Source organism: Amphiprion ocellaris, chromosome 13, assembly GCF_022539595.1.
Source record: "Amphiprion ocellaris isolate individual 3 ecotype Okinawa chromosome 13, ASM2253959v1, whole genome shotgun sequence".
In the NCBI taxonomy this organism is placed as follows: domain Eukaryota; kingdom Metazoa; phylum Chordata; class Actinopteri; family Pomacentridae; genus Amphiprion; species Amphiprion ocellaris.
Window position 1 is genome coordinate 1,771,065 of NC_072778.1, and position 27,051 is coordinate 1,798,115.

At 37.9% G+C, this 27,051-nt stretch overlaps 1 protein-coding gene across 1 annotated transcript; it reads right to left on the reverse strand.

Annotated features, from left to right (window-relative positions):
- Positions 1 to 7: 7 nt before the first annotated feature.
- On the reverse strand, positions 8 to 25,522 carry ccdc69 (coiled-coil domain containing 69). Its single transcript, XM_023289907.3, has 9 exons — positions 25,354 to 25,522; positions 16,368 to 16,431; positions 9,172 to 9,341; positions 7,653 to 7,740; positions 6,572 to 6,645; positions 4,716 to 4,817; positions 4,515 to 4,634; positions 3,428 to 3,525; positions 8 to 3,332 (listed from the first exon to the last, which is right to left on the reverse strand). Exons 1-9 carry the CDS (start codon positions 25,372 to 25,374, stop codon positions 3,164 to 3,166), a joined length of 906 nt encoding a protein of 301 aa, XP_023145675.1. The 5' UTR covers positions 25,375 to 25,522; the 3' UTR covers positions 8 to 3,163.
- Positions 25,523 to 27,051: the final 1,529 nt, after the last annotated feature.

Here is a 27,051-nt window from a genome sequence, read left to right on the forward strand (position 1 = left end):
AAAACTGTTTAGAAAACAAACTTAGTGAGATTTTTAATTCGTCAAGCCAAAAAGAAATTCTTTGAGTGTCTCTACATCACACTGGAAACTGCTTAATTTTGATCAGCTGAGAAAAGACAAAACACATTTTTACACGTGAAAAGCAGAGAAATTCCAACTCTGTACGACATGAAGAAATCTCTCTTAGAGTCCCGGTGAAATCCAGGTCAAAGTGCTGGTGCATGAGGACAAAGAGCTGTCGAACACTGGCAACAGTTTTTTTTTGGCAATACAAACTTCTCATCCCACAGAGAGACCAAGAACTAAAAGAAAAATGGTAAAATTTTTCACATCTTTAAAAAAATATATCCCCAACACAACTGAAAGGCAGCGTACTTACAGTGACTTATGTTCAGTGATTCGAAACTAAACTGCCAGTTCATAAAAACAGAGAAACTCAGAGAAACCTGCATCAGATCTGTTCAGGTGGTAGAAGCCCGAAATGGAGGAAGCTAGCATGTTAGCATTTAGCACAGAGCTGCTCCACAAAAGAGATGTAGCATGTTCTGAAAGAAGGGATGCTACAGATCTGTGTCCTTCAATTAACTTAAAATGACTCATGCTACTGCTAGCAACTGAGCTAACTAGCTAGCTGTTCCCATCCCTTTAGGAGGCCAGCATGCTAACATTAAGGTACACTAGAAATGTGTCCTTAAAATAACTGTTGAACTCACGGTACACTTAGCATCTCAGCTAGTTAGCAAGCTAACTGGTACCAATATCACATCACTGGACAACTTAAGATGGGTGTACAAAAGCAGGGCTAACCCTTACGTGACCACTACCTTATCAGCTAGCAAGTCAGCTAACTTGGCAGGATATTTAGCATGTCTCCAGTTAGTTAAACTTGAATGTAAATTTCGATATCAATGTAATCAAACCGTGAGCTTTTTTAACTAGCCAGCATGCTAGCATTTAGAACATAGACCTGCTCTACTGCAACATGAAACTTTTGCTACTGTTATCAACTTAACTTAGAGCTTGCATGCTAGCATTTAGGTGATGGTAAGTTACCATTACAACTAATGGTATAGTTAGCACCAGAGCTAGTTAGCTGGGTAACTGGTAGCCCAGTGATATCACTGAATATCTTAAGATGATCATACAAAAGCCAGGTTAATGCTAACCCAAGTGGCTAAGTGGTAATCATGCTAACATGGCAGCCAGCAAACTATTTTAGCAAGCTGGTTAGCAGCAAACTTAACTTGATTTCAAATTAATTTTCCTGTGAATGTGTCCTTTCAGTAACCGTTAAAGCTCGGGGTACAGTTTCTGTCTGAGCTAGTTAGCAAGCTAACTGGTAGCCATCTTACATCACAGGACAACTTAAGATAGCTGTATAAAAACAAGGTAAACAGTAACCCGAACAAAATCATGAATCACAAGAAGTAGTTAGCTTAACCGTTAGCCACAGTCATTTCCATATGAGTCAGTTTCTGGTGGCCTCACACTAACTTTTCAGCTACGTCAGCAGCCCTGCAAGGATTTAATCCTAATTACACTCATGAAAACACAATTGTTTGAAAGAATTAACAAAATACTAATTAGGGTCTGAATTGTTACCACTTGGAGTCAAAAAACTAGACTGAGATTTTATGATTCTGAGCTGAAATGGTATACTGTTTGCTAATGCTAACATGCATTTTATTGAATAATGCCTGCTAACATGTCGACATTTTCCATTTTAGGATGCCAACATTCAAACAGATGTAAACAGACTACTTAGCTAACATGCTAAAACCAACATTGTGAGGGTTAATGTGAAGATTAAGCCAACAAATCCAAACATTGTCATGATGTTTCAATTTCTTTAGCTGAGATGCTAGCATGCTTAAACGCTAGATTAAATATCTTTTGTGTTTTTAATGAATCAAGCTAAAACAGTTCTTGTGGAGGGAAAACGTGTTGATTCAGAGGCTCATAGAACACTTTCATAACGACTAAGTAAACTTTAAAAGGGTAGTTTGAGACTAAACGTGAAACATCGTCTTCACCTGACCGCAGCATCGAACAGATCTGTAACTTAAAAGATGTCATCTGGAGCTGAAGTTAAAAGATATTTAGTGAGAATCTGTGTAAAGCTGACTGCAGGAAAAACTTTTGGCATCAGGACTGAACTGGACCAGAAAAATCATCGTATAAGTTGATTGTTTTGTTTCCATGGTTTCCTGAAAGATGTACCTCCAGCAAGCTGTCCAGGTACATAGATTTTTATATTTGCATTATGTTTTGGAGCTTAATACTAGAAAATAACAGAAATAACAGAAAAAAATCAGAGGGGAATCGGTTATTCTGTCAAGCTGTGGATTTGTTTCATGATGGCGAGGAAAATTAGCCCTAACATTTGGTGAAGCATTTGCAGTGCTAACTGTTAGCAAACAAAGTGATAGTGAGTGAATCTAAAATGATGAAAACTTAAACATTAGCCAGACCATTCTGTAGAACCGACAGTGTTGTATAAAATGACTGCACGACTCTGTGTCCATAACGAGGCAATTCATTTCATCTTGTTGTATATAGTCCTGCACAGCCAGATCATCTGCTAACTCTGTCATCAAACGGGAGTTAATCATGAATGTGTTCTCGTAGCAACCAAGCTGTGTAGTTCCCAACTACAAACAAGCTAGCTCTGGTCGGCCAGTTCTGAACCCTGTGTGGTAACAACAGCTAACAGCACGCTACTAAAGCAACATGGAGGCATTCAGTCTTGTTGTTTATGTTAGCGGGGAGCTAACTTGTTATCTGTTAGCTCATCGGCTATAGCAGCTCGCTAACAAGGCTGACTAACACAACTTCACGGACTGACTGAGGACTTTGGTGCTGCCACAGTTGTCTGTTTTCACAACAACCTGTCATGAAACAGACGCACCTTTCTGGACAAAGTTTTAGAAATGAACATGGAGAAGCACATCTGTCCAGTTTGACCACCCAGCTGTGGAAGGTCAAAGCCACCAGTGATTGTAGTGAAACCAGAATAATCTGGTAAACCTGCTCGACTGCGACATTAAGAACAGAGGAGATGCACGTTAATGCAAGTATTCAGTCTCGTTTCCATCCCCGGAGCCTGTCAACTCGGATGCTCGGTAGCTCTCGCTCAGTAAACCTGGTTGGTGAACGGTTTCTATCATCTGGGTGCGATCTCCTGCATCATGGCCGGCAGGTGGATGGTCGGACACGAGTCCCTGTGCCTCAGTTTGAACATCAGCTGCTCTTTCTCCTGAGAAAGCTTCTGGTTGACCGCTGCCTGCCTCTCCAGCGCCGCCTTCAGGTCCTGCTGCTCCTTCGATAGCTGCCTGAAAGACAGAACAGAAGACGTGGACGGTGTGAAAAGAGGTGTTCTGTCCAGCAGGTGGCAGCAGAGTCACACGTCAGGTGGTGAAGCACGTACTGAATGAGGGTCTGGCAGTTGTCTATTCGGACCCTCAGGTCCTCGTTCTGCTGCAGAGTGTGAATGATCTGGTCCTCCAAAGACAAGTTCTTCTCCACCTGCGAGTTAAGAAGAAGAACAAGATGAAGAAATGATCCTGTGTGATCAGTGTGCTCTGAGGTCAAAACAAGGAAACGAAAGTAACGTATACGAAAGATAAAGAGTCACTCTGTCCACCAAGTTTAACCTGGTGATATTCTAACTCATCCAAAACCCTTTTAACAGCCAAACCTGTTAAAGGAACAATAAGGCCTGAAATGATTTATTGGTTACTATTTACTGACTGAAATCATGTTACTTCTAATAGTGCGATTAATCACTGGACCCACTTATGGATTACTGACCACAGCGTGATACAAGGAGTATCAGAGAGGCACAAAACAGCCACAAAAAGACACAAAACAACCACAAAGAGACACAAAACAATCATTAATAGGCCAAAAAAGAACAACAAAAACACACAAAACAGCCACAAAAAGACATACAACAACCACAAAAAGACACACAACAACCACAAAGAGACACAAAACAACCACAAAGAGACACAAAACAACCACAAAGTAACACAAAATCAACACAGAAAGACACAAAAAATCATTAGTAGGCAGAAAAGAACCACAAAGAGACACAAAACAAACACAAAAGGACAGAAAACAATCACAGACATGCAAAATAACCATAAAGACACAAAACAACTACAAAGAGACAGACAACAACCACAAAGAAACACAAAAAACAAAAGGAGACACAAAACAATCACAAAAAGACACAAAATAACCACAAAGACACAAAACAGCCACAAAGAGACACAAAACGGCAAAGAAATACAAAAATAACACAAACTGCTGTAAAGTTGCTCTTATGACACACAAAACAATGACAAAAAATGCAAAACCTCCTTCCGGAATTACAAAACAGCTCCAGAAAGTTTCAGAAAGAGGCATAAAAAGATGCACGAAAACGTCTGAAAAAGGCAGCGACAAAAGACTCCAAACAGCTGAAACGAGCAGAAAGAAACGGTGAAAGTCCTGATTCATGTGGAACCTACCAGCTCATCCATCTGCTGCAGCTTCCTGTTCTGCTCCTGAACGCGCTCAGTCTTCATCTCGATGACGAACAGCAGCGACTCCTGCTCAGACTCCCAGAATGCACCGGGGCTGCCGTGGGCCTACAGGTGACACAGGCCGTTGGTGTGGATCTAACCGGAGCAGAAACCTGATCAGTGATGGATCGAGGGCTTCATACTCACCTGGATGTTCCTCTGCAGGTCCTTCTTAAAGGTGGATTCTTCAGCTCTCCTCTTCAGCTCGTTGTAAACCTGCAGCTCTGCGGTCAGCGTCGCAACTTTACCCTGCAGTTAGAGCACAAACGCAAACATTCATCCACTGAAACACAGTAAACATCTGTGCCGCTCCTCTTCTGTCCTGTAGGTGGCGTCAGAGGGCTTTAAGACTAATTTTAACAGCTGTAAAAAACAATTTAATACCTGTTTCACCTCATAGGAACCAAATCCAGTTATTACATCAGATTTTTATCTACTCTAAGCTTTAAATAACAAGTCAACAATATTATAGCTAACTAACACAAATAAAACACAAAATAAAATACACACAAAACGGCTCACAAATGGTCCAAAATTACTCAAAATCTAAGTCTAAAATAACTAAAGCTGTCCAAAATGATTGAATTTGTCAAAATGACTGAACAAATGTCCAGAATGACTCAAAATGTGTCCAAAATGATTGAAAATTGTTTTAAAAAATGAATAAAAATTGTGCAAAATGACACAAACTTGTTCAAAATCATGAAAAAATGAGAAAAAATGTGTTCAAAATGGCTAAAAACTGGCCCAAAATGATACAAATGGGTTCAAAATAACTGAAAAAATGTCCTGAAACCAAAATTACATAAAGTCATCTAAAAATGAGAAAAATAACGTCCAAAATGCCTCAAAATGTGTCCAAAATGAAAAATATCCAAAATGACACAAAATAGTCTAAAATAACTAAAGCTGTCCAAAATGATTGAACAATGTCAAAGTAATATCAGTAACAAAGACACACAAAATAACCACAAAGAGACAAAACAATAATTAATAGGCAGAAAACATTCACAAAGAGACACAAAACAGCCACAAAGACACATAAAATAAACACAAACAAACACAAAATAACCACAAAAAGACACAAAATATTCATTAATAGGCAGTAAAGAACCACAAGGACACAAAAAACAGCTTCAAAAAGACACAAGACAACCATAAAGACACACAAAATAACTACAAAAAGACACAAAATAACCACAGAAAGACTCAAAACAACCACAAAGAAACAGAAAACAACCATAGAGACACAAAACAATCATTAATAGGCAGTAAAGAACCACAAAGACACACAAAACAGCCTCAAAAAGGCACAAGACAACCACACAGACACAAAATCAGCACAAAAAGTCATAAAATAACCACAAAAAGATGTAAAATAACCACAAAAACACACAAAACAACCACAAAAAGACATAAAATCAGCAAAAATAAAATATGCACAAAAACACACAAAACAACCACACAGACACAAAATCACCACAAAAGGTCATAAAATAACCACAAAAACACACAAAACAACCACAAAAAGACATAAAATCACCACAAAAAGACATAAAATAACCACAAAAACACACAAAACAACCACAAAAAGACATAAAATCACCACAAAAAGACATAAAATAACCACAAAGACACACAAAACAAACACAAGGAGCCACTAAACGACAAAGAAATATTAAAAACAAAACAGTTTATGTAAAGTTCCTCTATGACACACAAAACAACAAATTCTTTTTAGAGCTACATGTCAAACGATTGTTTTTCAGGACACAACATGAACAGAAACGAGAAGAACTCTGCGGTAAATTCAGCTCAAACCAGAAAAAGTAGATTTTATGTGAACGTTTCATGTGTTCAGGTGAATGAAATGGAACTTTAAAGGTCAGGTTTGCTGCGGAGTTTAAACACAGCTGGGTTTTAATCTCCACAGGCTGTTAGTAACTTATTATCAGACAAACGGGGAAATAAATTGTGATGTTTCAGCTGCTTCACATCTTCACCTGGAGGAGGTTCTCAGCCGCCTGGAACTTCTCCATCAGCTCGGTTCTCTCCTGCTCTCCTTTCATGTGCAGCTCTGCAGGGAAAATAACACCAGTTTTAGCTTAAAACAGACAAACTAATCCGTTTTGACACAAAAAAATGACCAGACAAAGACACAACTGATTTAAAAGACACACAAAATGAACAGAAGTAGATGAAAAACAACAATACGGCGACACACAGCCTCACAGATTGACAAAACATGAACACAAACCAGCAAAATCAATAAATACACACAAAATGACTGCAAATAGACACAAAAAGATCTAAAACTGCTGTAAAGAGACACAAAATCAACACAAATACATGCAAAATGATTACAAACAGACACAAAAAGATATAAAACTGCTGCAAAGATACGAAAAATCAACACATATACACGCAAAATGACCGCGAACAGACACAAAAATACTTAAAACCGCTGTAAAGATACACAAAATCAACACAAATACACGCAAAATGACCACAAACAGACAGAAAAGACATAAAATCGCTGTAAAGAGACACAAAATGAACACAAATACACGCAAAATGACTACAAAGAGACACAAAAAGATCTAAAACTGCTGTTCATAAAGTTCCAAATGACTAAAATGGCTCAAAACTGGTCTAAAATGATACAAATGGGTCAAAAATAACAGAAAAAAAATGATGAAACCAAAATTACATAAAGTCATTCAAAAATGAGAAGAATAATGTCCAGAATGATTCAAAGCATGTCCAAAATGACTGAAAAAAAATGTCCAAAATGACACAAAATGGTCTAAAACAACTAAAGCTGTCCAAAATGATTGGACAAATGTCTAGAAAAACTCAAAATGTGTCCAAAATAATTGAAAATGTTCAAAATAAATTACAATTTGTGCAAAATGACACAAACTGGTTCAAAATCATGAGAAAAGAAAGTTCAACATGAGGAAAAAAAATTGTCTAAACTGACTCAAAAGAGTGTGAGAAGTTTAAACAGTCTGAGCTGGAGGCTCTGATCTGGTACTTCATGAAACAAGCGACACATTGAGGATCTTTTTAAGACTTCCTTACCTTCTACGTGTCTCTCGTGCTCCTCGGTGGCAGATTTACTTTTCTGTTCATGCAGGACGTTCAGATCAGCCGTCGTCTCCGTTCTCACCTGAACAGAAAGTTGAGTTTAGATTTTAAACAAAGTGATGAGTCTGATGAACGTGTTTCAGAAACTCCGCAGGCTGAGCAGGGTCACGGCGAGGACGCTGAAAACTGCTGCTGATCACATGACCCAGCTGACGGAGGAACGAACCGGTCTGGAAGGTTGGGAAGGTTTCAGTGGATTCATCAACCATTCAGATGAAATCAATCAAATCTGACAAAAGTTCTCCTCAGAACATCTAGTTCTTCATTTCCAGTAACTTTATCAATGATCAGAGTTCTACCTTCAGACTGGGAATATTTTCCTTCAAGTCCATAGAGGTGGATCCAGATTTATCACTTTTTAATGGACTTTTTCCATCATTTCTGAGCCTCAGAACTTCATCAGTCCAGCAGATAGAACCATGACATTTAGGAGGAGAAACACATCTGAGTTCTGCTAAAAACTGACACCAGATCAGTTTTACATCCATCCAGGTGTCACAGTCTGAACACTGAATCTGGTTTTTGTTCTAAAATGAGACTGAGCAACAGAAAGGAGACAAATTTTTCCGAAAGAGACGTGAAACGACATGAATGAGACACAAAATGATGAAAAACGCCAGAAACAACACAAACGAGACCAAAAAGAGAAAAACGACAGAAATCGACACAAACTCAACAAAAAATGACAAAAACTCAACACAAAATGGCACAAATGAGACAAAACCACAGAAATCCAGCTGTAAATCTATCTAGGTGTCACAATCTAAACACTAAATGTGCTTTTTGTTCAGGACGATTTTCTAGAACCAACTCTGAGCATCAATACTCTGATAAATATCATCGTTCAAATACGAATATTAGAAAATGATTCTGTCAGAGTGAATCCTGTCTATAGATGATCCTGGTTTCTTCTTACATCGTCTATAATTGTTCTGACCAACCACCTACCACACATGCAGATATGAGCCTTGAAAGTTTACCCAGAATGCACTTTTTCCAGTTTTTCTCCAGCTACATATCATCACACTCCCACCTTCGTGCTTCACTGTCAGGACTATGCATTCACTGTGGTAGTTCTGGTCAGAAAAGACACTTTTCCCCCCTAAACTTGTCCAGAAAGACTCAAAAATTGTGGAAGATGAGTCAAAAGACGTCTCAGAAAACAGTAACACATCCAGGGTACCAATGATTGTTTCTAGGATTTAAACTGTTCAAACTGTGATACATCCCATAATATTGGCATTCACAGTTGTTTACATCCATGGTATGAAGGTAAAACTTCAGTAAATATACTGTAGCTGCCGTAGATAAACACCCAGCTGATTCTGAGGAGGTCTTTTTGTCACATTTGGTTGATTATTCGTATCTGAAAGTTTCTGTAGATGGAGGGGGAGGCCTGATGGACTTTTCATGGAATGACCTTCACGTTTCCATCCATAAATCTCCTCCTGACCTTGTCCAGGATGCTCAGAACGAGGGCGCACACTTCCTCATCAGCGTGGTCCTTCAGGAGCTCCGCCCTCTCTGGGTTCCCATTGGCCTCTTTTAAAATCCTCAGCTGCCATTCAAAACGCTCCAGCTGCTTCTCCAGACAGACGTCCGGCTGGGCTGACGTACGTTTACCTGCCGACACACAAGTAAACACAGGGATGCTGTAGATCAGGGGTGTCCAACATGCGGCCCGCGGGCCAAAAGCAGCCTTTTAGAGGGTCCGATCAGGTCCTCCGGAGGGTCCGATCCGCCCCTCAAAGTGTAAAAATTCCAGAGAAGACATTAACTGCAGATTGTAAATTAGTAAAACTATAAATTTAAAATCATTTCTAGATCATGACAAGTTGTTTGGATCAGAAAGTAAAATACTAGATTGTTCATTGTTCTTTTGTGTCTCATTTTTTAAATATTTTGTCTCATTTTTGTTTTTCCTTTTTATCTCGCTTGTGTTTTCTGTCATTTTGTGTTTTGATTTACTTGTTGTTTTGTGTGTCGTTTTTGTTGTTTGGTGTTTTTTTTGTCTCGCTTGTGTAGTTTGACTATTTTTTGTCATTTTGGGGTTTTTTGTCTCGTTTGTGTCATTTGTGTAATTTCTTGTCTTATTTTTGTTCACTTTTTTGTCGCTTTGTAAGTTTTTAATGAAATTTTTTGTCTCTTTTTTGTTTTTTGTGTCACTTTTCTCATTTTTTGTCGTTTTGTGCCTTATTATTGTAATATTTTGTTTTGTTTTTGTTGTTTTTTTGTCTTTTTAGTTGTTCTTCTCATGTTTTTATCTTTTCTTTTTTGACATTTTTGTCTCGTTTGTGATTTTTGTCCATTTTTTTCACTTTTTTGTTTCGTTTCGTGTCATTTGTCTCATTTTTTGTCTTTTTTTTCTCTGCTATGCTGTGATTTTACTATTCCGGCCCACTTGAGATCAAATTAGGCTGAATGTGGCCCCTGAACTAAAATGAGTTTGACACCCCTGCTGTAGATAGAGCTAGAAACTGAAACAACTAAAAAAAAAAGAAAGTTCAAAACGACTAAAATGGCTCAAAATTGGTCTAAAATGATACAAATGGGTCCAAAATAACTGGAAAAAATGTTCAAAATGTTATGAAACCAAAATTTCATAAACTGGACCAAAAGTGAGAAGAATAACAATTTTAAACAATCTGAATCATTTAGGACTAGTTTTGTAGAATAAATAATGAAAGAAATGTTTATTTTTTTTGATGTCCATCATTCTAAATGCTGCACAGAAGATATTTCTGAGTTCTCTCTCCGTCTTCACGGTTGTTCTGGTTCCATAAAGGTGCAGGACTTTAAAAACGAACCACAGTGAAGAAAAACGAGAGTCCAGAGGGTTAAACATGAGGCCTCACAACAACAACAGTGATTCAGGACCTGCTTCTGACTGTCAATTACATCATCGACATGTCGACACACGATTATAAACGGTTCATTCAGATTCAGTGACGTCTTCAGTTTGATGATTTCAACACGTCAGCTGGTAAAAACACAAGTCAGATCAATAAACCTGCAAAAACATGGAATAAACTCAGAGAGCAGATCAGAAAACTCTGTGTATTTAAAAAACGGGAACTCATTTTGTTTTTAAAGGGTTTACTGAATGTTTTTCTACTAATCTGGTAACAATATGATGTACAAACAGGTCTGAAGATGGACTGATAATCAAAGAAAGAGCAGCTTTAGGTTTATTCTGCTGATGTTTGGCATCATTAAGTTCTGCAGGAGACGAACAAAGGACGGAACGAAGTGATTCAGCCATGAGCTGCTGCTCTGAGTAATAAGTTCAGGTTTTAAAGTGCATGTGAAAGGAGAATTTTAAGTAAATATTCAACCAAAAGCAGCAGTTTTATCCATTTAGACGTGAAAATTGTAACAATAAAATGCAAAAAGGTCTGAGTTCTTCCTGTAAAAAAAAAAAAAAAAAAAAAAAAAGAAGGAAACGTGTAATTTCGCCCTGCGGTGATTCAGAGGGATGACTTCAGAGTTCTGTAGGAATCTGTGGTTTCAGTGCTGCTGTTTAACTGAACAAACTGCTCATAAACTGGAGGAAACGAGTGATAACCAGCTGCCAGTCAGCCGTTACTCAGACTCACAGCAGATGCTTCATTCTGCCTCACATGTCCTTCTTCTTGAGCTTGGAAATTTAAAAACCCTCGTTTGTCACCTGCAATTGCAGGAAAATTAAGAACAAATGTGTGCAAATTGACATAAACTGGTTCAAAATCATGAAAAAAAGTTAAAAATGACAACAAAAAAAAAATGTCCAAAATGGTTCAAAACTGGTCCAAAATGATACAAATGCAAATGGGTCCAAAATGCTGACAAAAAAATGTCAAAACTGTTATGGAACCAAAATTACATAAAGTTGTCCAAAAATGACAAGAAAAATGTCCAGAATAACTGAAATTTGTACAAAATGGCTCACAAATGGTACAAAATTCCACAAAATGGTCTGAAATAACTGAAGTTGTCCAAAATAATTGAATATTTTGATGAAATGCTTGAACAAATGTCCAGAATGACTCAAAATGTGTCCAAAATTACTGGAAAATGTTTAAAATAAATAAAAATTTATGCAAAATGAAGTGGATTTGGATTTAGTTTTGGATCTGGTTTTGGACTGCTTTAGACTTGGCCTGAATAAAGATTATAGAGTCGGTTTTGGACCTGGTTGAGGACTGGTTTTGGACTTGGTTGAGGACTGGTTTTGTACCTGGTTGAGGACTGGTTTTGGACCTGGTTGAGGACTGGTTTTGGACCTGGTTGAGGACTGGTTTTGTACCTGGTTGAGGACTGGTTTTGGACCTGGTTGAGGACTGGTTTTGGACCTGGTTGAGGACTGGTATGGTACCTGGTTGAGGACTGGTTTTGGACCTGGTTGAGGACTGGTTTTGGACCTGGTTGAGGACTGGTTTTGGACCTGGTTGAGGACTGGTTTTGAAGATGGTTTGAGGTTGGTTTAGGACTATTTGTGGATTTTATTTAAACTTAGGTTTTGATTGGTTTGGACTTGGTTTTAAGTTGGTTAGGGGTTGGTTTGGACCTGGTTTGGACTAGTTTCGGACTTGGATTTGATTTGGTTTAGAACTGGCTTTGAACCTGGATTTGAACTTGGTTCTACATTGGTTATGGACCTGGTTTTGAACCTGAATTGGACTTGTTTTGGAGCAGTTTTGGTCTAGTTCTGGACTGATTTTGAGCTGGGTTCTGAAATAATTTTAGGCTAGTTTCAGGCCTGATATCTTTGGATTTAATTTGGAGTTGGTTTGGGACAGCTTGCTCTTGTTGGAGTCTCACATGGATCCTGCTGCAGGTATTTAATAAACTCAGAGGAGGAAAAGTCCTACAAACAGCTGGAAGCAACAAACTAAACTTGTCCAAACTCTGATTCCATTCATGACTGACGATCCTCTTCTAGAAACCTTGTTCACTTCTGGTCACTTTATCAGAAACTGTTTTGTGATGTTTAAGGTGCTGAAATGTAGAAACCGGCTGTTTAACCTGTTTTTTTCCATAAAGGAGGGGCTTTGCATGCTATCCCAGATTACATACATCATCTCATAATTACAGGCGTGTTTGTTCCATCATGCTGTCTGTTTGTGATTGACAGTTCAGGGGCACAGTTTCTTTATTACTGTAATTAAATGAAGTCTCTCTTGCAGTGCATCAACACAGCGTTGACATTTTGTGCCCGAAGCAACTGTCTCCACGGTGTTTGCCATCAGAAACTGAAGTGACAAAGTTTATCACTGTCCTGAGTATGGAACTGGTTTGGACTTAGTTTAGAACTGGCTTCAGACCTGGTTTTGGACTTGATTTCTGACTGGTTTTGATGTTGGTTTGGATTAATTTTGGCTTGGTTTGAGTTTTGCTTTGGATCTGATTTCAGACTAGTTTTGGACTTGGTTTGGACCTGGTTTTGGACTATGTTTGGGGTTGCTTTTGGACTTGACTTTGGACTTGATTTGGACTGGGTTTAGAACTGGCTCAGACCTGGTTTTGGACTTGATTTCTGACTGGTTTTGATGTTGGTTTGGATTAATTTTGGCTTGGTTTGAGTTTTGCTTTGGATCTGATTTCAGACTAGTTTTGGACTTGGTTTGGACCTGGTTTTGGACTATGTTTGGGGTTGCTTTTGGACTTGACTTTGGACTTGATTTGGACTGGGTTTAGAACTGGCTCAGACCTGGTTTTGGGCTTTGTTTGGACTTTGCTTTGGATCTGGCTTCAGACTAGCTTTGGACTTGGTTTGGACCTGGTTATGGACTTGGTTTGAACCTAGTTTTGGACTAATTTTGGACTTTATTTTGACTGGGTTTAGAACTGGCTTCAGACCTGGTTTTGGACTAATTTGGCTTGGTTTGGACTTTGCTTTGGACCTGGTTTGGGACTAAATTTGTATATGGTCTTGACTTGGTTTAGAACTGGCGTTGGACTAGTTTGGGCCTAGTTTTGGAGTATGAATCCAGTTCAGAGGTTACGGTAAACACTGACAGATTTCCTGGACTGATAAAGTTGCGGCTGCAGTATTAATGGACGTCTGTTCCAGATGTTTCCAGCAGCTGGATCACAGTTTGAGTATTTTTGTATGTAAAACTGGAGTCAGTTTGAGAAGTTCTGTAGCTGTTTACTGTGTTTAGTATTTTGGATTAATGAGCAGCGACATATGGAGACGTATTTTCTGCTATTTAATTTATAACATAAATAACTTTGTGTTTATTTCATCTGTTCCTGATATAATCTGATTTTGTGGTGACCTTCAGCAATGAGAAATAGTTTTATTAGGCTTGTTTGGAAAACCCTCCACTGTATTTTATTCTTCTTAATGATTAATGGATTATTGATTGTTAGCATGGCTGACTGCATGTTAAAGAAACTTCACTGGGTCAAATGTATTTATGAAGCGCATTCAAAAACAACAAAAAGTTGATGCAAGGTCCAGCAAAATTCAAATAGCAGCCGATAAAACAGAATGAATAACAGACAAATGTGTTGTGTTCAGTAAATATGCAGCTGTAAACACTAAAACTGAACTGTGTTCCAATCAAAAACAGAGAGAATGTATTCTTATTTCAGCCTGGCTTTTGACTTCAGTGTTTCAAAGACATTATTTAATCATTTATTCTGAATTCTTGAAATTTATATATTCAAATACCTTCATGAGTTCAGTAATTCATTGTTATCTAGTTTTATTTGCTTTTTAATATTCTTTTTATTGAGTTCATTATCTTTCACACTTTTTATTTCTGATGTACATTAGACTTCAATAGTTTTTCCACCTGTGCAAATGAGGCGACACAAATCAAGTTTTATTGATCTTACTGTATATAACCCAACTGATTTCTCTTTATAGGCTAAATTTAAGTGGCTTAATGAAATAAAACTGTTAAATACCGTTGATTAAACCTGGTCACAGATTCAACTACACCATCTGCATTGTTGTAAAGCAGGAAACAGCACAAAGTGTATTGTATATTTGGTATTTTAACCACATTGCAGCAGCATCCGACCCTCAGACTGAATCGTGACATTTGGTTCAGAAAACAAGAGCAGGAAGTGAAAGAAGGTGACGAGTGTGAGAACAGTCAGAGAAGGAAACCACGCAACAGAACTGTACAGATCATATGTATAAATATTTACATACACAACCAGTCAAACGTTTTAGAAAGCCTCAATGTGTCTAGTTTTTTATAGAAATTCAAGCAGTTCAAGTCCAATGAATAGTTTGAAATGGTACAAAGGTAAGTGGTGAACTGCCAGAGGTTAAAAAAAGGTAAGAATTATATTTTAAAAAAGGCCTTTTTCAAGTAACAGGAAATGGGTCAACAACTTAAAGTTGTTCTTCAGCAATGGAGGTTGATAAAGCCTTGAAAGTTGCTGCTACCAAATCCTACAGGTGTCCCAACTTTTCTACATTACTTCCAACCCCCTCTGTCTGCATAAAGTAGTAGTAGTCTCAGCACCCTCCAGAGCATTATCTGAACAGGATTGTACTGCACAAAGTAGTGTGTTGCTGTAAAAATGGAGAGGAAAAGGAAACTAACAATAGAAGAGAGAGAGACCATCATAACCCTTAAAAATGTAGGTCTTTCCTACAGAGAAACTGTGAAGAAAGTCGAGGTGTCAGTGAGTCCGGTTTTCTTCACTCAGAAACTGGAGGAAACTCTGACAGGAAGAGGTCTGGAAGACCCAAAGACACAACAGAATCAGAAGACAAGTTTCTGAGAGTCAACGGCTTCAAGCACAGCTTCATAGTGGTCGTAGTAAGAAGTCTCAGGTTCAACAGTGAAGAGAAGACTTGGAGTTGCACAGGGAAAGCCGTTGCTAAGACATCAGAATAAGAAAAAGAGGCCTGCCTGGGCCATGAAACATCATCAATGGACTACTGAAGACTGGAAGAAGGTATCATGGACTGATGGATCAAAATTTGAGATCTTTGGTTCATCGTGCAGGATTTTTGTAGCCGTCCAGTAGGAGAAAGGATGGTTCCTCAGTGTGGAACATCAACTGTCAGACATGGAGGAGGAAGTGTGATGATCTGGGGCTGTTTTGCTGGATCCAGGGTCAGTTCTTGTACAGAGTGAGAGGAACCCTGAACCTAAATGGCTACCACAGCATTCTGCAGCTCCATGCAGTACCCTCTGGTATGTTCCTAGTTGGTCAGGAGTTCATCCTACAGCAAGGTAATCACCCAAAACATCAGTCCAAGCTCTGCCAGAACTACCTCAGGAACAAAGAACCAGATGGTGAGCTTGAAAACATGGAGTAGCAGCACAGTCTCCAGACTTAAACCCCATGGAGCTGGTTTGGATGAACTGGACAGAAGAGTGAAAGCAAAGCAAAGCAAGTGCCACATTTATGGGAACTGCTGCAATAGAGTTGGGAAGAACTTTCTGAAGAATATTTGAGTTCCACTGTGGAAAGAATGAGTGTGTTCAGCTGTTATATCTGCCAGAGGTGATACTTTGATGAATCAAAAGTTTAGAAGACATGTTGGTTTCTAACTTGATTTTTTTTTAACTTCATCTGTTCAATGCTTTCATTTCAGAGTACAATCGGACATTAAGATGCAAGATTCCCAATAAATAAATGGAAAAATTGGGGTGTTCTGAAACTTCTGACCAGTAGTGTATGTAGAACACTCACCTCCTTCATCTCGGCGGCTGCTGCCTTTCTGAGCTTTCTCTCCTTTCTTGCCTTTGCTTTTCTTCTGAGGACAACAAAAACAAGGAGAAGAAGGTTCAGTGACAGACTGAACAAAGCAAATCACTACTGCACACGCTCAGAAAATAAACCACCAGCTTCCATTAACACCTCAGGAAAACTGGGGAAAATAACAATTTAAGACAAAACGCTTAAAAGAAGGGAATAAAAACATGACGCGTTTCCTTTTACAATTGAAACTAGGCCTCAGTGTTAGAGCTGAAAGATTTATCAGGATTAAATGTTTCATTTGAAATAATTAGTGCTCATTTTTAATTAACCTGCTTTGGTAAAAAAACAGCAAGATAAAATGTTTTATTTGAATTTTACTGCCTTACTTTGAATCAAGGCACATTGTTAATACATTTTATGCTAACACAAAAACAGCCATTGAATACAGTAAATAAAGGTTGTTTCATCTTGATGCACGTCTATCAACTGATTAATCATCAATAAATAAGAAGACACTTTAGTTTGGACACCTGCAGGTACATGGAGGGCCAAGAGGCTCCAGTATCAAGAGATATGATTGGCTGTTTAGGATCCGGTGAGGAGGAAAGCGAACTTTGTGTTTTTATGGCGGTTTGAAACTATCAATCTTTCTAATACATTAATTGTTACTGATTAATCAGAAGTACATATCGCTGTAGTTTCACCGTTCAGGCCTGATTTATAACAGCTCGGAGGATAATAAACCTGGACGGGAGCAGACAGTTCTGGTCCTGGTCCTGGTCTGGTTGTTAAACTGGAGCAGGCTGCTGGTTATGAAAGAGTCTCATTAGTGTCCACATGACTGAAACTGGAACTTTCCCTCTTTTATTCCTGCGTTACGTAACTTTGGCTGCAGGACATCGAGTTTCTGCTGCACGTTTTCAGTCTGTCCACAAACCTGCAGGGACGAACCGACGCCTCACCTGGAGCACTTTACTGTCAGAACACCTGTCCGTCAGGATGAAGATAAAATGCTAACATGACCTTTACTAGTTACAGCTAAAGTTAAAATGCTAACATGAACTTTACTGGTTACAGCTAAAGTGCTAACAGGACCTTGTTACAGAGTTATAGCTAAAGCTTAAATGCAAATATAAACTTTGCTAGTTACAGCTAAAGTTAAAATGCCAACTTAAACTTTGCTAATTACAGGTAAAGTTTAAATGCTAAAATGATCTTTACTAGTTACAGCTAAAGTTAAAATGCTAGCATAAACTTTACAAGTTACAGGTAAAGTTAAAATGCTAATGTGAGCTTTTTGCATGATACAGTTAGTTTAAATGCTAATTTAAACTTTTTATATGTTACAGCTGAAGTCTAAATGCTAACAGCAACTTTTCTAGTTACAGCTAAAGTTTAAATGCTAACATGACCTTTTAACAGAGTTATAGCTAAAGTTTGAATGCTAATATGAACTTTTTACATGTTACGGCTAAGGTTAAAATGCTAACACGAATAATTTACAGACTTATAGCCAAAGATAAAATGCTAACATTAACTTTTTATATGTTCAAGCTAAAGCTAAATGCTAACATGAAACTTTTAATAAGCACAATAGCTAGCTAAAGTTTAAGTGCTAACTTGAACTTTTTAATGAGCAATAGCTAAAGTTTAAATGCTAATTTGAACTTTTTACATGTTACAGCTAAAGTTAAAAGGCTAACATGAACTTTTGATGGAATCATAGCTAAAGTTCAAATGCTAATATAAACTTTTTACATGTTACAGCTAAAGTTTAAATGATAATTTCAACTTCTTATATGTTCCAGAAGTCTAAATGCTAAAAGGAAGTTTGCTAGTTACAGCTAAAGTCAAAATGCTAACAGACTTTTTACAGAGTTATAGCTAAAGTTAAAATGCTAACAGACTTTTTTACAGAGTTACAGCTAAATTTAAAATGCTAACACTTTTTTACAGAGTTATAGCTAAAGTTTAAATGCTAACACAAACTGCTTATATGTTACAACTAAAGTTTAATTGTTAACATGAAGTTTACACAGTTATGGCTAAAGTTTAAATGGCAATAGGAGCCTTTTATACGTTGCAGTTACAGTTTAAAAGCATGAACTAGTGCAGTTAACTGTAATTCTCATTGTCTTTCTGCTGTCAAAGTTCATTTGTGGTCTTGATATGTTACGATGCTAAGCTAGTTTGGCAAAATTTAGAAACTTAGTACTAACTGACTTTAACAGAACGTAAACCCAAATAAATATAATTTAAAAGAGTCGGTAAGATGATCTCTGGATAAATCTGGTTTCTGCTGTCCGTTGAGCTCCTGTGCAGTGAGGTTTTTCCTGGAGGTGAAGTGCTGTTTAAACAGAGACGGCAGCCCCGGCTCTGATTTATGGCCCTTTAAAAAGCGAAGGGCCCCTGCAGGAACATATGCTTCAGCTCCGCACCACCTTCCTCCAGCTTGGAGGTGCCGATGCCGCCGAGCTCCACGTCGACGTGTTTCATCCAGATATTTACCGTTGGAGCTCGGAGTTTAAAGGAGGCGGGTGTCCAGTGTGCAGAGCGGCGTTTAAAGTGTTTATTCTTTAGGGCGTGATTGTTTGGCCTCGCTGTGCTTGAGCAATGTGATGGTGTGAGGCAATGCAGTAAGCATTTCAGTGTGTCTGGATACACGCCTAAGCCGGTGTTTGTGCTACTGAGACCAGAGCTGGTTAGGGATTTATCAGTAGCAGTGCTGCTGCTTAATTAAAAGGGCTTGAGGTTTATTTCCTGCGTATTCATTTAGTATGAAACTCTGGCCTCCTGTTGTTGATGGATAATTAACAGCAGATTTATGGCTGTTGGTGGTTTATTGTGTCAGACGACCGACTGTCTTACAGATGACTTGGAAAAAGCAGTGAGTCACTATTAGCACACAGATGCTTTAAAACAGGGAACATATCAGACAACAGCACAACCAGCTACACCAGGTCATGTCAGAGTTTAAACTTTATTTTTTTTTCTGTAATAAGTAGTCACTTTACTGTAGACAAAAATAACAGTTGCATTCAGGAATTTTTGGATTTGAAAGGCAATAAAAAAGGCCAAAATGACAACATTTAACAGTGAAAACCTGGGAAAACTAAATCTGTACATGTTCACCTCTCTGATAGTGCTTGAACTGCAGCTAAAGTTAAAATGCTAACATTACCTGCATTAGTTACAGCTAAAGTTAAATGCTAACATGACTTTTACTACTTACAGCTAAAGCTAAAATGCCAACATGAACTTTACTAGTTATAGCTAAAGCTAAAATGCTAACATGACCTTTACTACTTACAGCTGAAGCTAAAATGCTAACATGACCTTTACTAGTTACAGCTGAAGCTAAAATGCTAACATGACCTTTACTAGCTACAGCTAAAGCTAAAATGCTACATGACCTTTACTACTTACAGCTGAAGCTAAAATGCTAACATGACCTTTACTAGTTACAGCTGAAGTTAAAGTGCTAACATGAACTTTATTAGTTACAGTTGAAGTTAAAATGCTAACATAATATTTACTAGTTACAGCTAAAGTTAAAATACTAACATGCCCTTTACTAGCTACAGCTTAAATGCTAACATGACCTTCACTACTTATAGCTAAAGCTAAAATGCTAACATGAGCTTTACCAGTTACAGCTAAAGTTAAAATGCTAACATACAATTTAATAGTTACAGCTAAAGTTAAAATGCTAACATGAGCTTTACTACTTATAGCTACAGCTATAATGCTAACATGAGCTTGACCAGTTACAGCTAAAGTTAAAATGCTAACATAATATTTACTTGTTACAGCTAAAGTTAAAATGCTAACATGAGCTTTACTAGTTACAGCTAAAGTTAAAATGTTAACATAATATTTACTAGTTACAGCTAAAGTTAAAATGCTAACATAATATTTAATAGTTACAGCTAAAGTTAAAATGCTAACATAATATTTAATAGTTACAGCTAAAGTTAAAATGCTAACATGAGCTTTACTAGTTACAGCTGAAGTTAAAATGCTAACATTCACTTTTTACAGTTACAGCGAAAGTTTAAATGCTAATTTGAACTTTTTACACAGTTATAGCTAAAGTTTAAACCCTAACATTCACTTTTTACAGTCATAGCTAAAGTTTGAATGTAAATACAGAGAAAAAAAGGGCACACAGTGGGTAAAAAAGAGGGTTAAAATGCTCGACCTTATGTCCCTAAAACTGTCCTCTCAGGTTCTGCACTAAACAGGACGACGACACATGAGCAGAATAACGACGACGGATTCGATCGGCTGACTGAGCAGATTCACAGTTTAGAGCTGAGTCTGGCAGGAAACACATCCTCTGATTCATCCGTCCTGCAGATAATAATGTACAGAGCCTGGTGCTAAAACTAATCAAACACCCCTAAAACACACTCAAATCAGTTTTTTTAGCTCATCTGTGCAGCATTAAAGGCAGCCCAGTTCTACAGTGAAAACATGGATGCAGCGCTTTCCTGTGATACTGAAGAAAACCAGAAAACATGGTGATTCTGAGGCAGGAGGAGCGACGTTATATTCTGACTTCCAGGCAGATTTATGGGTGTTTATTTGCAACGCACACAGCAGATAATAATATCCTGCAAAAGTAGCATAAGCTGCACTAAGTCTAAAAATATGTGTTTTTGTTTTCACATCAGACCGACTCACTGAAGTTTTGTTGTTTGAAGAAGCTTTGAGGGAATTAGGTTTAAAATCATCATCTCGTGTTCATTTCAAACAAACCGGCATGTTTCTGCGCTGCGGTAATGACTGTTTTCCTCCTCTGAAAGCCACAAAACAACTACATAAAGTGGCACAAAAACCAACAGGAGCTTTATTCCTGAAATCCTGTTTGTATTCTTAAAGCCAGACTGGACCGAGGCCGGGTTCTCCGGATTCTCAGCCACACGATACAATCATCCTCAAGTGTTTGAATGTTCACCTGGATGAGATTTAACCTGGAGACCAGGTGTGAAATGTCTCAGGAGAATCCGAACATTAAACTGAAGCTGCTGCAGATAAACTCACAGCCAGAAATTCATCACCGACAAACAGTGAGTCTAGCTGCAGACGGAGAGACGTCATTGAAGACGAATCAAAGAGAAACAGGCGTCGTCTTTAGATTCACCTCCTCTGCGGTTCCTCTGAAGAGTTACGAGCTCAGTTCAGCTCGATTAAAACAGTATCAAAGCTGAGAGCCAAACCAGTAAATGGCACTTTATTCTAATTAATACAACCAGGAAGGTTTTAAAGGACAACAACTTAACTACTGACAACTCGTCCAGACTGATAGAAGCGTGACAAATAAACTAAATTAGAAAAAGGTGTCCAAAAAGAACTCAAAACTCATTACAAAGGACAATAAAATGTCCAGAAAGAACTCGAAACTCACTACAAACTACATAAAAATGTCCAGAACAACTCAGAACTCGTTACAAATGACAAAAAAGTGTCCAAAATGACTTGAAATTCATTACAAATGACAAAAAAGTGTCCAAAACAACTCAAACATCATTACATAATAAAATGTGTCAAAACGACTCAAACATAATTACAAATGACATAAAGGTGTCCAAAAAGAACCCAAAACTCATTATAAATTACATAAATGTGTCCAAAATATCACATAACATGTCCTAAATGTTTAAAAGATGTAGAAACCGACTCAAAATTTATTCAAAATGACACCAATCTTGGACATCTCGGAATTTTAGACACATTTTTGTAGTTTGTAATTAGTTTTGGGTCTTTTTTGGACACATTTTTCTAATTTAGTTTATTTGTCGGTCATTTTGGTCACACTTCTATCAGTCTGGACGAGTTGTCTTTAGTTAGCTGTTTTCACTTTCAATGGTCCAACGTTGCTTAAAATTAGTCCAAAATGACATAAAGTCGACCCAAAATTACTAAAAATGATTCAGACTGACTCAAAATGTGCTTTAGAAAAGTCCTGAGAAAAACAAGAAGTGAAGTCGTCCGTGTGCTTCTGGGAGCTCAGACCGATTCTATTCTGAGCTGATCAAAGATTTACGCAGCTTTCCTCGTTACACAACTGATCCTGAAGCAGCGTCTGAGACGAAGCAACGTGTCCTCAGGAGGTTTGTACTGCAAGACCATCAGCTCCAGCAGAAACCCGATGATAAACCAGGAGCAGTCAGCGTTAGCAGCATGCTAACTGAAAATGATCACAACCAATCACATGATTTCTGAAAATAACATCAGCTGGTGATTTTCCATCTTCTTACAGTCATTATGGTCACTTCACCTGTTTTAGTGGTGATTTGCATCTTCTATTTAGTTATTTTGTCGCTTTTTATGATGATTTTGCATGTTCAAGTAATGATTTCACCCCTTTTTGTGATATTTCCATCTTTTTGTGGGGATTTTGTGTGTTTATTTGCTTCTTTTGGAGGTGATTTTGCATCTTTTTGTTGGGATTTTGAATCTTCTGGTGGCAATTTCATCTGTTTTTCTGATGATTTTTCCTATTTCTTGTAATTTTGTGTTTTTTGTGGCAGTTTTGCCTCTTGTGTGAGGATTTTGCCTTTCTGGGGACATATTTCATGTTTTTCTTTTTTATTGTCTCCCTTTCTTGCCGTTTTTCGGCCCTCATATTTGCTTGGAGTAATTTTTGTGTGTCTTTGTGGTTGTTGTGTCTCTATTTTTATTACTTTCAAATCAGTTTCTGTTCATTTTGCATCTTTTTTATAGGCTATTTAGAGTCTCTTTGCAGCCGTTTTGCATCTTCTTGTCCATTTGTGTGTGTTTGTTGCAGTTTTCTGATTTCTGTTTTTAGTGGGTTTTAGTGTCTTTCTGGTCATTTTGTGTCTTTTTTTTAAATTACGTCTCTTTGTAGCCATTCTGATTCTTTTTGTGGTTAATTTTGCATAAGTTTGTGTTCGTTTTGTGTCTCTGTTAGTCAGATTCAATCTTCCTCTTGACATTTTGTGCGTTTCGTACGTTCTACATCTATTTGTGTTTATTTTGCTTCTTTTTGTTTATTGGTTTGTGTCTCTTTGCAGTCATCTGAAACAGCATCTGTTTGTGTTCATTTTGTGCCTGTTTTATTTAGTTTTGTATCTTTTTTCATAATTTGTAGACGCTCTGATTCTCTCTGTGGTTGTTTGTGTCTCTTTGCTGCAATTGTGTCTGTTTGTGTTCATTTTGTCAGTTAATTATTTGTTTTCAGTAACTCCGTGTCTGTCAGACGTGGTGTCAGTTAAATATCTTTTTTATCAGACATTACTTCTCTGTAAAAGATATTTTTATTTGATCCTGAGACGTGCAGCTCTTTGTAAACTCCAGAAACTCCACAGATCGATCGTCTTTCTGACTGTTAGTAAAATAACGACGGGGAACTTTCTGGTCTTTTTGTGGGTCTTTGTAGTCATTTCTATGTTTGTATTGGCTTCTTTTGTTTATTTTGAGCCTATTTTGGTCAGTTTTAATCTCTTTCTTTTTCATTTTGCACGTATTTTTTCCTTGATTTGTGCTTTCTTTGCTGTCGTCCAGTTAAATAACACAGAAAATGTGCAGGACACAGAGCTGATACTGAAGTTATGCAGAAAATATACAGAGTCCAGTGAAGATCCACTCAGAACTACAGACATTTAGACACTTTGAGTTTCATGAAACGTTACAACAAACTGAAATGACGACAAAAACCTGAAGCTTTGAGGGTTCAGATGTTTTTGCTTCGTTGTCGTCTGTACTCTGAACACCAGCAGCTGTTCCACATGTGTTTTCCAAACCTCCACATCTGGTCGACTCCACCCTGAACTCTCAGGTGAATCAGAAACAGGTAAACCGAAGATCTCTGGCAGACAACAAGCAACAACAGGCAGCAGCAGATCTGCTCCTTTCTCTCAGCTTCTCAGAAACGCTGCTTAATGAAGGATCAGAAACTCTATCAAAGTCCAACAGAAGGCCCCCGGACCTCATGTTGAACAACACGAAGCCTCGGCCGCTCCGTCATTTTCTATCAATAACCAGACGAAGACAGCAGCTGTCAAACTTTTACATCCAGCAGGAAGAAATACAGACACAAATCCTGCAGGACGGACACTGAATTTACACCAAACGACACAAACACACAATGAAACCAAACTGAAACACACTAAAGTAAGACTCAAACACAATGAAAACTCAGATACAACACTAAAATACACTACAAAATGTTAAAACAGCACAAAAACAACATAGGAAACACTAAAACACACCACAAAATGGTAAAACAACACTAAAGTAACATTAAAACAACCTAAAAGATACAGAAATACACAACAAAATGGTAAAACAGCACCAAAATAAGACTAAAACATACCACAAAATGGTAAAACAACACTAAAGTAACATTAAAACAACCTAAAAGATGCAGAAATTCACAACAAAATCGTAAAACAGCACCAAAATAAGACTAAAACAACACAGAAGACACTGTAATACTGAACAGAACCACCACTAAACACTGAAAGGTCCTGATTTACCCTCAAACTAGCCTCCATCACTGAAAAACAACAACACAACACTAAAAACAGAATAACAACACAGTTTAACAGCAGCTGAAGCTAAACTGTTGGTTTCTGCTTTAATAAAGTCTCTAAAAGTTCATTTTCTCCGGTTTCAACATCTGGAAGTCACCGAACACCAAAGAACACAAAGAAAAGTTCCTGTTTTCACACTTTAACAGCCGCAGTTCAACCATTAAAACGACCTGGAAGCAGGAAAAACGGACTTTTAGGGGCTTTTTAACCGGATAAAACGGCGCTAGATGCCGGTTTTAACGGACAGCACCGTGGGAAAAACCGTGACACTCAAAACACGATGCGGGATTAGAAACAGATGTGCAGGGAAACGGAGACTCTCCGCCCGGCGCCAAACCTCCAGTCACGGGCAGCAGAGGAGCCGGACTCCCGGTCCGCCGACCCGGTCCGGTTCCCGGTACCGCCGGTTTCCTCACCTTACTGTGGCTGCAGCCCATCACACCTCCGCCGAACTCCGAGTTCTTCTTCTTCTTCTTCTTCTTCTTCTTCTTCTTCTTCTTCTTCTTCTTCTTCTTCTTCTTCTTCTTCTTCTTCTTCTTCTTCTTCTTCTTCTTCCCTCTCTTGACAACTTTCAAACTCTGCAGGAAAAAGACCCTGAACGCACCGCCGGCCACGAGGGGGGCGGGGCTTCGCTGCGCTGCCTTCAGGGACACTCAGTAACTTTTCTCCACAAACCTAATTGTTACTTGTTTGTTATAAAAATGTGGCTCAAAGCGCGATTATTAATAAGAAAATAAAGGAAAGCAGCAGTCTGGGAGCCTTTGAAGGACAAAAACACTCACTGAAGTGATCAGAAAGTTTAAAAAAAGATGTAAAATGATGACAGAGACACAAAACAACCACAAAGAGACACAGAACAACAACAAAGAAACACAAAACTAACAAGGAAGACACAAAATAACCACAAGAAGACACAAAAATCGCAAAAACAAGAAACACAAAGAAACCCAAAAGATCGCAAAAGACACACAAAACGACACAAATATCCCCCAAAAGAGAAACACAAAACAACTATAGAGACAGAAAACAACAACAAAAAGACACAAAATGACAACAAAGAGACACAAAAATCCCCAAAAACAGATACACAACAGTCACAACGAGAAATTTTAAAAACCACGAAGCAAACCAAAAGATTGCAAAAGACACACAAAACAACCAAACAACCATGAAGAGACACAAAACACCAACAGAAAAACACAAACAACTGCGAACAGGCAGAAAATAACCTCAAAAATGTATAAAATGGCAACAAAAAGACACAAAAAATCCAAAAAAGGGAAACACAGCAGTCACAGAGAAACACAAAACAGCTACAAAGACACACAAAGTAACCACAAAAAGACACACAACGGCCACAAAGAGAATCACAACAATAGCAAAGACATAAATCAACAACAAAGATACAAAAATTGCAAAAACAAGAATCATAACAATCAGAAAGAGAAATAAAAGCAACACAATGAAATCCAAAAAATTGCAAAAGACACACAAAACGACCGCAAAGAGACACAAAATTAACAAGAAAGACACAAAACAACCACAAAATACAAAGCCGCAACAACAATGAGACACAAAAATGCCTAAAAGAGAAACACAATAACAGAGAAACACAAAATAACCATAAAGACACAACAAAACAAAACAAAACAACAAAATGACAGAAAACAACAATAAGGAGCCACAAAAAGACACACAACGGCCAAAAAGAGACACACAACACAGAGGCGCAAAATGACAACATAAGGAGACACAAAAAGTACAAACACGAAACAAATGCAAAGACGCAACAACACCAAAAAAACTGAATCAAAAGGCACAAAACAACTAAGAGGCACAAAACAGACACCAGAAAAGAAACACAACAACAGCAAAGAGACACAAAACTGTCACAAAAAGGCACACAAAAGCCACAAAACAACAACAAAACATCAACATCAAAGACTCAAAACAAGAGACAACAGTCACATAAAGAAAGACAACACAGAGACACAAAAAAACTAAAGAGAAACACAGTCACAAAGACACATAAAACAACAACAAAGAGACACAATAATATAACATAACAAACACAATCGTTACACATGTAGTGTCATAAACCCACCGGTTCCACA